The sequence below is a fragment of the Orycteropus afer genome, unplaced genomic scaffold (assembly GCF_000298275.1).
Source record: "Orycteropus afer afer isolate SDZICR_OR568_19922 unplaced genomic scaffold, OryAfe1.0 scaffold00185, whole genome shotgun sequence".
NCBI lineage: Eukaryota > Metazoa > Chordata > Mammalia > Tubulidentata > Orycteropodidae > Orycteropus > Orycteropus afer.
The window spans coordinates 4,506,657-4,518,281 of NW_006921772.1; the positions used below are offsets into that span (position 1 = coordinate 4,506,657).

The 11,625-nt window shown below is 37.2% G+C and overlaps 1 protein-coding gene across 1 annotated transcript in view; it reads left to right on the plus strand.

Moving 5' to 3' along the window:
* The window catches only part of ADAMTS19 (ADAM metallopeptidase with thrombospondin type 1 motif 19), a 511,689-nt gene that overhangs the window by 444,649 nt on the left and 55,415 nt on the right, over positions 1-11,625 (plus strand). The window contains exon 19 of the mRNA XM_007947461.2: positions 6,310-6,445. Within this exon, the coding sequence (XP_007945652.1) occupies positions 6,310-6,445 (136 nt within the window). The remainder of the gene's footprint in view (positions 1-6,309; positions 6,446-11,625) is intronic.

Sequence of the window (11,625 nt, forward strand, 5' to 3'; positions counted from 1 at the left end):
CCAGATCTGAAGGGCACCTAGGGGCCATAATCTGAGTGGGTCCATCAGGCTCTATCAGACCAGCAAGCCTGGTCCTTTTTTTTTTTTTTGTAATGATTCTGAATTTTATTCCTCATTATTCTCCCACTCTATCCAACATGTCCTACATAGATCCTCCTCCAAATGGTTGATAGTGGTAGCCACAAGCAATTCTTTTTGGTACAGTGACTCTGTGTATGCCTTCCATCTTCTTTTGATGCTTCCTGTGTCATTCAATATTTTGCCCATCAAATCCTTTAGTGTTTCAACTTGAGGCTTGATTTTTCCTTCAATTCTTTCAGCTTGAGAAATGATGAGTGTGTTGTTCCCTTTTTGTTTTCTAACTCCAGGTCTTTGGACATTTCAGTATAATATTTTTTCTTCTCAAGCTGCCCTTTGAAACCTTCTGTTCAGCTGTTTTATTTCATCATTTCTTGCATTCACTTTAGCCACCCTATGTGCATGAGCAAGTATCAGAATCTCTTTTACCATCCAATTTGGCATTTTCTTCCTTTCATGCCTTTTAATGACCTTTTACTTTTTTCGCATATTGATGTTGTTAATGTCATCCAACAAGTCTTCTGGTCTTTGGTCATTGGTGTTCAAAGCATCAAATGTATTCTTCAAAACATCTCTAAATTCTTGTGGGATATAATCCAGTTTGTATTTTGGCTCTCATGGACTTGTTTAAATTTTCTTCATTTTCAACTTGAACTTTCATAGGAGCAATTGATGGTCTGTTCCACAGTCAGGTCCTGGCCTTGTTTCAACTGATAATATTGAGCTTCTCCATCAACCCTTTCCACAGATGTAGTTGCCCTGATTCCTGTGTATTCTAACCAGTGAGGTCCACATGTATAGCCATGATTTATGTTGTTGCTAAAAGATATTTGCAATGAATAAGTCATTGGTCTTTAAAATTCTATCATGTGATGTCCAGTGTTATTTCTATCACCAAGGCTATATTTTCCAATTACTGATGACTTTCACATTCCAATTACCAGAAATAATCAATACATCTTGATTGCATGTTTGATCAATTTCAGACTGCACAAGTTGGTAAAAGTCTTCAATTTCTTCATCTTTGGCTTTAGTGGTTGGTGTGTAAATTTGACTAGTAGTAGTAGTAACTGGTTTTGGTTTGGATGGCATTGTGCTTTAGGACTATAGAGCTCCACAATTTTTTAAAGGGTTTGGAATGTCCAATAATATAGACAGAATTTCAGTTGTGCATAGTCAGACACTAAATCCATCTCCAAGATGTGTTTCAACATTTATAATATAAGTTTTAGAAATGTGATCTACCAGGATAGCATATAGTTTTATTGAAAATATCCATTTCCTCAGTTAAATATAGCACTTAGGAAAAAATGTCAACTTATCGTGGAGTCTGGAGAAGCAGGCACACTTAATCTTATATGGTCGCTGCTAAATGTCTTCTGTGAACAAAGAGTTAGTAAATAAAAATTACCTTTCATTTTCAGATTTTGCCCAAATTTAGTAAAAAAAAAAAAAAAAAATGACTGTGTAATGGTTATATTATTTTATCATAATTTTATCCAAAACATCCAAACAGATTTCCCCGTGTCTGATTTAATGGGAGTGACCCAAAGGTGAAGTTAATTGACATAAAGCAAGTAATTCACTGTCAACAGCTTGCAGCTACTTCTGGTTCAGGCAGAAGGCCAGTTACTTCATCATTTTCTGTTTGTCCCTAGGTTCCACAGTATTGGAAGCATTGTAAGATGTTAGAATGGAAATTTCCTGTGTTGGCTGGGACATAAAAATATATAAAAGAAACAAAATCAAACAATAACCTTTCCATATGGTTTTAAGATTGTAGTTGTATTTTCATAGGCGTAATGTGTGTCTGTCATTGAGCAATACATTTTTTCCAGATTCTATTGTGTTTGTTCAATGAAATTAAAACAATAAATAAATAAAGTATGGCTGAGCTTCTACTATCTGCCAAAAACTTATGTGAGCTTTATTGATACAATGTGCACAGAAGTATTCCAATTCATTCACCTACCTTCATACGTATACCACTCCTAACGTGCCACCTCAATGGTTCTGATACCTATATCCCTTTTGATATGTCAGTACAATACTATACACTAATTTTCTTTTTCAATAGCTCAATATGTTAATTCTGGGATAGATATTTTCTGAGGAAAGAAAAAATGCATCATAATTAGCTTGGAGATATTTATTTTGTGGTTATGTGTATGTTCAGCAAGAGCTTTCTGGCAATATCTGTCACCTTTTTGTGTTATAATTGGCAAAAAACCATTATTTAAATTAATTTTAAATTAGTATTTAATTAATACTACATCTATTCTATGACTATGAAGGGTTTGAATTAGATTTTAAAGCTAACATTTATATTTCATAAAAGTAACATTTATTTTAATCCTTCTTTTAGCTATGCATTATCATTATGAAAAAATAATCCATATTTTAATATTATCTGAAATTTACATAATATCAATTTATTATATTCATCAGTCCATAAAGGAATACCTACATCACAGGGAACCAGGAGGACTGACTAAAAATATGTCTTAAATTCTGACATTTAAGTAACTTGTGAAGCCAGTTTTCTCTATGTGGAAACATGAGCGTAACTGGTTTCTGATTCTCTAGCCATTTATTTGAAAAAGATTTGAAGTTTTGGGGTATTAAGCACTAGTATGATTCAGTCTAATACCACACCCCACTCTTCTTATAGTGAATCTACCAAAGAATTGTCTGGACAGCGCCTAAGTGTTCACCTGGGGAATATAAAGCTGCCTTTCCTCTAGCATTAAACTGCATGGCTACAGAAGTTTCACAGGTCAGGCTAGAGAGTTTTGAGAGTATAGCTTTTGGACTGGGTTAAGCAGTGTGGCCTGCATAAAATGTGTGGCCAAGCAGACTACAATCCAGCCCAGCCTCCATTTGCCAAACTATATGTTCTGTTATAGGGCTGCCTCTGCATGAAGAAAGAGGGCTGTTTTGAAATTCATCTGCCTAAAGACTATGATTTTTTCAATAATCCATTCACTTTGAGGAGCACTTTTTACTAATCCTGGGTCTAACAGATGTTGTCCCCAAGGGCCTGCCTATTAATCACCATAAGGAGCCCTGATGGTACAATGGTTCAGTGGCTGCTAACTGAAAAGTCTGGCAGTTTGAAAGCACCAGCATCTCTGTGTGACAAAAGACCTGGCAATCTACTCCTATAAAGATTTTTGTTGTCGTTAGGTGCCATTGAGTCATCTCTGACTCATAGTGACCCTATGCACAGCAAAATGAAACACCACCAGGTCCCACGCCAGCTCCGCGATCCTTGCTATACTTGAGCCCATCACTGCAGACATCCATCTTGTCATCCGCATGTCAATCCATCTCATTGAGGGTCTTCCCCTCCCTCCTCAACCTTCACCTTACCAAGCATGACATCCTTCTCCAGGGAATGGTACCTTCTGGTAACGTGACCAACGTAGGTGAGAAGTCTGGCCATTCTCGCCTCCAAGGAGCATTCCGGCTGCACTTCCTCCAGGATGGATTTGTTTGTTCTTTTAGCAATCCATGGTACATTCAGCATTCTTTACCAGCACCACAACTCAAAAGTATCAATTTCTCTTCGGTCTTCCTTATTCACTGTCCAGCTCTCACATGCACATGAATGTACTGCCGTGGAATCAGATCCAACTCATAGCAACCCCTCCTTGGGTTTCCAAAGTGGTATCACTATGGAAGTAGATTTCCCAACTTTCCTTCCAAGGAGTGGCTGGTAGGTTTGAACCACCAGCCTTCTGATTAGCTGTCAAATGCCTTAGGCACTTCACCATCATGGCCTGTGTCAGGTGCCCCTTAGTCCTCAAGGAGACATCTTTGCTCTTCAGCACTTGAAAGAAGTCCTTTGCAGCCCATTTGCCCAGTGCCATACATCATCTGATGTCCTGACTGCTGCTTCTATTGGCGTTGATTGTGGAACCAAGCAATGTGAAGTCTTTGACAACTTCAATCTTTTCTCCATTTATCATGATGCTACTTTTATGTCCAGTTGTGAGGATTTTTGTTTTCTTTATACTGAGATGTAATCCATACTTCAGACTGTATTCTTGAATCTTCATCAGTAAGAGCTTCAAGTCATCCTCACTTGCAGCATGCAAAGTTGTGTCATCAGCATATCCAATCTTGATGCCACGTTCTTCTTCATATAGTCCAACTTGTCAGATTATTTGCTCAGCATACAGATTGAATAAGTATAGTGAAAGGATTCAACCCTGACATACTCCCTTCTTGATTTTAAACCATGCAGTGCCCCCTTGTTCTGTTTGACTAACAGCCTGCTAGTCTATGTACAGGTTCCTTATGAGTGCAATTAAGTGTTCTGGAATTCCCATTCTTCTCAAGGTTATCCACAATTTTTTATGATCCACACAATAAAATGCTTTTGCATATTCAGTAAAACACAAGTAAACATCTTTCTGGTATTCTTTGCTTTGAGCCAAGATCATCTGACATCAGCGATGATATTCCGTAAAGATTACAGCTTAGGAAACCAAATTATAGGGCAGTTCCACTCTGTCCTCTAGGTTTGCTATGAGTGGGAATCAACTCGACAATGCACAACAACAATGCACATTTTTTAAAGTGTCATGAGGGTCCTCGTTGGAAGCAAGTCTCTTCTCACTCAAGGGAAGGTGCTGGTTACCTGCCAAGTACTGTGTTATCTGTATTGAGCTTCTACAGAATCAACTGTTTGAGCTAGGGAATAATATGGCCAACATTGTGCTGTCTCAGAAGATAGAACTGATCTCAATGATTTCAATAGTGTGGTATACATTAAGGACAGATATAATAGTTACTCCACATGTATATAGTCTTTAAAAAAAAAATTCCTTTACATTAAAAATTGTGGGAATATGCTAAGTAGTGAGAGTGAAATCAAGGGAAGATCCTGAACCTATATCTGTTTTTTGCCTTCTTGGATACCCCATTATCTTTTCCTGTCCTTTATTCAAATAAAGTTTAAAAAAAATCATTAAAAGTATTTCTTTGTCTACACTCCCTCTTTCTTCCTTCCTTGATGTAAACCTCCCCTCACTGTTCATTGAGTGAGACAGTGACCTCTCTGCCAGGGCCCAGGCTTTCAAGTTTGGCTGACCAGCTTGATCTCTGAGTTTCCTAATTATCATTGCATGACAATTATAGAACCCTAACTAATAGACCTTTCAATGGTTACTCAAAAGACTTGTGATTTCTTCTTAATCCTTTATGACTCATCTGGCTTTGAAACTTTTAATTGATTTAATTATTATCAAATAGTAAGGAAAATTAGATTATTAAAACCTAGACATTTATCTTTCTTACTCACAGTAACTGTTTACCCAAGAATTTTGTAGAGAACCAGGGATTTGTGTGTATTTACTAGGTTTTGTATGTGTAAGATGAAATAATAAAAGACTTGCAAGTAGATATGTTTTTAATGCTGTAAGCAAAATGGACATAGTATGCACACAGTCATTTTTACCTCTTAAGAAAGCTCACTATATCTGTACTTTATCCTAGAAGAAAAGCCAGTTGTCTGAAATCTATGAAAGGTGAGATGAGTCACATGGCTTTTCTTAGAGAACATGACAATCATTAGGGCATGAGGATTTCTAGAATACTTGAGGTCTTTATTAGAGCAATTGCATATTGTTAATGTTGTTAGGTGCATGGAGCCAATTTCCACTCATAACACTCTATTCACAACAGAAGGAAACACTACCAAGTCCTGTGCCATCATCACTCACAGTCTTTGCTATGATAGGTATGAGTTATCTGCAAAATAAACTTGGTTTCCATAACTGGCTACAGAGCAATGAAGTACAGACAAATGATAAAATGTGCACACATGTTTACATGCATGTTTATCCCAGGAAAACCCTTTAGTGAAGGTAGACTCTTCAGGCATTATGCAAATATAGCCTTCCATCACATATTACTGAAAGATGTTGTCCTTTACAACAAATTTTCCAATTAATACCTTGTGAACCTGTGTTGCCACATTCACATTATAATATAAAACTCCCATTTAATTTCTCTTCCTAATAAGAGAAAATCACTATTCATTTTACTTAAACCTATAGATATATTTTGTCATGTGAAGTTATAAATAATATCTTCTTCATTCAGCTAATTTAAATTAGTTTAAAATACCTATGAAAATTTTAACAAAACCTATGAACTTCTACTAAATCCATTACATAATAGCATGTGCTAACATTTCTTTATATGTTTATTTGCACTTTTCAGGAGAAAGGAAGACAACCGTATCCTGCACAAAAATCATGAACAAAAATAACAGCATAGTGGACAATAAGAAATGCAAATATTTAACCAAGCCAGAGCCACAGATTCGAAAGTGCAATGAGCAACCATGTCAAACAAGGTAATTCCATCCAATTGATTGTTAAAGAATTGTTTGGCTATTAAATATCTGATTTTTAAAACACACTTAGATTATTATTGAAATTACAGTTTTATTAAAAAAATGGAAAGAGATGTCTACATAAATGTAGATCTAAGAAGTCAAGATAACAAAAACCCACATCAAGTCATTTCTGACTCATAGTGATTCCTGTTGGGTTTCCGAGGCGGTAAATCTTTATGCAAGTAGATTGCTTGATCTTCCTTCTGTGGAGTGGCTGGTGGGTTTGAACTGCCCACCTTCTGGCTGGCAGTCAAATTACTTAGGCAGACCTAATGAAAAGAGTATTAGAGCAAGATTATCAATGCTCTCCATATGTGAAAGCAAGCACTTGAAAGGGGAGGATTAATTTAAATTATTTAGTAAACTGTAGGTCATCTCTTCAAAAACTAAGCTATTTGAATTTAACTATTTCCCTCCTGAATTTTCTGGAATGGTCTGTTAGAACTTGCCAAGGGTGTTACAAACCAAAGTGGGCCTAGGCAAGACCCCAAACACCAGTAGAACAATGAGATTGATGTAGTCCTTTCAGTTTCCAATGCCAGATTTTTCTTCCCTCTCCCAGAGTTCCCAGGGCAAATTTCTCAACAGTTGATCTCTGATCACCTAAGTCCTGCCCTGGGCCTTATTAACTGGATGGATGCTCTTTGTTTCCTTCCTACTTCTTCCAAAGAGTAGTAGGCAGTACACTAGGCACGAACTCATGAGTCAAGATCATGACAAAAATGCTGAGAAGCTGAGAGTAGTGTAGAAAGTCTAAAAAAAATTATTATTTAAAAAAAAAAACAAAAGAAGTCTTGTAAGTAACTGTGTAAGATAAAATAATATAAGTGATGCCTTGGCCACTGAAAGATGAGATGGAGACAAATGAGTGGAAACTGGAACTAATTTAACTAATTTAAAGTAGCCAATAACAAGTCTTTCATCACAGGGTTCTTGAAAATCTGCCTGCTTTTATCTAAAAATTTATCCTAGGCTGGATCAGGACTGAGCCCAAGTGTCAAAAGTCCTAAAAACTTTTAGAGATAGGCTGACAAGTACAGTATGAGGTTGGATTTACTCTAGAATATTGAGGAGCTCTGGTATCATAGTGCTTAAGGCACTTGACTGCTAACCAGAAGGCTGGAGGTTCAAACCCACCAGCCAATCTTCGGAAGGAAGGTGGGGCAATCTATTTCCGTAGTGATACTGCCTCGGAAACCCAAGGAGGGGTTGCTATGAGTCGGAGCCGACTCGACGGCACATAACAACAAACAACAACAATCTACTGATTATTGACTTTTCTTTCCCAACAATCCTATCTCCCCAGGCAAAAATATGCTTCTAAAAGAATGGAAGGGAAGAGTGGTAAAGATAGATAGCTAGATAGATAGCTGCCCTAGTATCTACTCTGACTGATGGCAACCTTGTATACAACAAAATGAAACTTTGTCCAGTCCTGTTCATCTCATGATTCACCAGCATTTTTGAGTCCATCATTGTAGCTAGTGTGCCAGTCCATCTCACCAGGGGTCTCACGTGCCCTTACTGGCCCTCTGCTTCACCAAATATGATGTCCTTTTCCAATGATTAATCCCTCCGGATGACGTAGCTAAATCAAACAAGTTGGACAGTGTTCTGTTGTGAATCATAAGGTTTCCATTGGCTAATTATTGGAAGTGGGTTGCCAGACCTTTCTTCCTAGTCTGTCTTAGTAAGGATGTGCCACTGAAACCTGTCGAACATGGGTGACCCTGCTGGTATTTGCAATGTCAGTGGAATAGATTTAGATTCCAGCTTGACAGCAACATGCAAGCCACCACAGGACAACAAAATGACAGACGGGTGATGGATGATATGTAAAATGAAGTGTAAAAGAGAAAAGTATATTAATATACTCATCAGAACCATCAGAGTATACAGTAGACACCATTTGTTGTTCATTTACTGATCTCAGTCAGCTGTCTTGAGAGTATTAACAATAGTATACGTTAATATATGTAACATTTCAATAATGTTATGTACGTTGCATCTGCCTTGCAATATGCTTTTCAGCCTAACCATTAAGTAGGTGAACTGATAAAATTTTTTATATGAGACAGTTTACGAATCACCAGGCATCACCAGGCAGGGTGAACTAGAGAATTATCACCTATGTTGTTGTTGTTGTTGTTTGCCATCGAGTCGGCCCCGACTCATAGCGACCCCTCCTTGGGTTTCTGAGGCAGTATCACTACGGAAGTAGGATTGCCCAACCTTCAAGGAACTCTGGTGATACAGTGGTTAAAACATTTGGCTGCTAACCAGAAGGTTGGCAATTCAAACCCACCAGTCACTCTGGGGGAGAAAGATGAGGCAATCTGCTTCCGTAAAAATTTACAGCCTTGGAATCCCTGTGGGGGCAGTTCTACTCTGTCCTGTAAGGTCTAAGGTCACTATGAGTTGTTGTTTTTGTTTTGTGCTTTTGGTTAACAGAAGATCTTTGGGTCCTTTCCAGTAAGGGTGTGATAGATATGCAAGCAGAGAATTTGGCCTTTGCCCTGGATCTTTATCTTTATTACTATTACTGAGAACATTTTTCTCTTTTTTTGAACACACAGATACTAAAATGTTAATTACCTTGTGTTTCATAATTTATTGAAATATTTCAAAATTCCTCCAAAAAACCCACCCATTGCAATAAAGTAGATTCTAACTCATAGCAACCTTATAATTGCTTTATATACCATATATTTTTTCAATTTTAAGGAAAGAACAACAGCGTTTTATGATACATGAGGAAACTTGCATGAACTAGATTTTAGGACTAGAGCTTATTTGTCACTTCTTGGTCTGTGAACCACGAGAGTATACAGTAGACACCACTTATTGTTCAGTCACTGATCTCAGGCGGCTGTCTTGAGGGAAAATGTCTCAATAATGATTTGATAAAAGGTCAGTACATTTCTGAGTGAGAATGTTTGCAGCTGGAGACTGGAAGTCTTTTTGTTGGAGCTTCTTATCTTCATTTCTTCAGAAAAGGAGGCAATATATTCTGAACCACCAAGAAGCTACGTCAGGGAGGTTAAGCCAAATATTAGAGAGTAATGAATGGACATGTGTAGTTATAAATAGTCATCACATGAAAACTTTCTAAGACTTATTGGCATAACAAAATCTTGATTTCACATATCTTTTCTTTTTCCCTACGTGAGTAAAAAACATTCCAATTTCCATTTACATTTATTGAAAAGGTCATCAAATGGACAGATAGACCCTAATGTGCCAAATATACACTATCTTGATTGACTAGTAGATACTTTTCCAAGAAGTCTTACAGATAAGGAAATAAAATAGTTCAAATTAGATAAATTACAAAATATAAAATTTTTTCTCTTAATAAATTATAATTTACCTTCTAGTTCTTATTTTCTGAGCACTTTTCACAAGGAGTAGGAAAGGGAACCTTTTGTCATTATACTAATGATATCTACAATGTATTTTATTTAAAAAATATGTGATTCCATGAAATTGCAAATATTTCTCTTTTGAGATGGATCTTCTTAGTTCTATAAACCAAAAACTTACTGACATCAAGTTGATTCCAACTCTTAGTGACCCCTGTTGGGTTTCCAAGTTGTGAATCTTTATTGAAGTAGATTGCCCCATCTTCCTTCCATAGAGTAGCTGGTGGGTTTTAACTGTCAATCTTCTGGTTAGCAGACAAATGCCCTAGGCACTACACCACCTCAAAATTCACTGCTGTGGAGTCAATTTCAACTCATAGTGGCCCCTCGAGTTTCTGAGGCAGTATCTCTATGGAAGTAGATTGCCCAGTCTTTCTTCCATGAAAAAAACCAGCCTTCTGGTTAAGAGTCACATACCTTAGGCATTATGCCACCAGAGCTCCTGGGAGTACTGCAAAATTTGGTGAAGAGGCAGTTAGATGAGTTAACTTTGTACTTATTGCTTGGGTATTCTCGGACAGAGATATACCAAAATTATACTAAATTTGGAAGGTGAGTATTCACATTAGGGAAAGTCCACTGTTGTTCTTGTTGTTATGTGCCGTCGAGTCAGACCTGACTCATAGCGACCCCTCCTTGGGTTTCTGAGGCAGTATCACTACGGAAGTAGATTGGCCCATCTTCCTTTGGAGGAGTGGCTGGTGCATTTGAACCACCACCCTTCTGGTTAGCAGTCAAGTGCTTTAGCCACTATGCTACCAGAGCTCCCAGGGAAAGTCCACTAGAGGATTGAAAAGCAAAATGGTAGATCTGCATAGTTCTTGCTATATCATCCAACAGGGACCTTGATAAAAGCGTTACTAGAGGATAAGTACTATCATGAAATGTATCCTTTTTCAGCAGTAGAAACATAGAATCACCATTTTACATATAAGAAAGAAATCTTTGGGTTGGGCAAATGGTTATTGTGCATGGTTGCCAAAAGGAAGTTTACAGGTTTGAATTCACTAGCAATACCTTAGAAGAAAGTTCTGGCGACCTATTTCTGAAAACCAGCCATTGTAAACGCTATGAAGCCCAGTTATGCTCTGACACATGGGGTCACCATGAATCAGAATTGACTCAAAGAAAGCTAATACCAGTACACATAAGAAAGCAAGGCTATAGAGAATAAGTGACTCCCCGAGATTTGAATTATTAAAGATTTGAATTATTAAAACCAAACGCACTTGGTTTTAAGTAAGTTTTACATAATTGAGACTATTTCTATAAAGCAAAAAGAGAAACAGAAATTCCATGTTAATAAATGTTTAATGAGATGTTATTATGTGAAAAGAATTATGCATGGAGAGAAGAATAAAACATTGATTTCTACCTTTGAGGAGTGTATATACTTCCCTTGGGTATATCTAATAAAGTGCCATGAGATTGCTACAACCAAGATGCTAGAAGGCAAAGGAGAGAATGTTCCCAGTTGGTTGGATGGAGAAGCCCTACTAGGAGGAAGGGGCTTGGAGCTGGGTGTTAAGGATGATGGTAAGACATTCTAGGCAGAGGATCCTACATAAATAAATACATGAGTAAATATAGAAGGTGTTTGGGAAGTAAGATGAACATATTCTTCATTTTCTAAAAAAGTGGGCGATGAGGCCAGAGAAAAATATGTGTAAGTATAAAGCATTTATAAATGACTGTAATATATATTATATTATATAT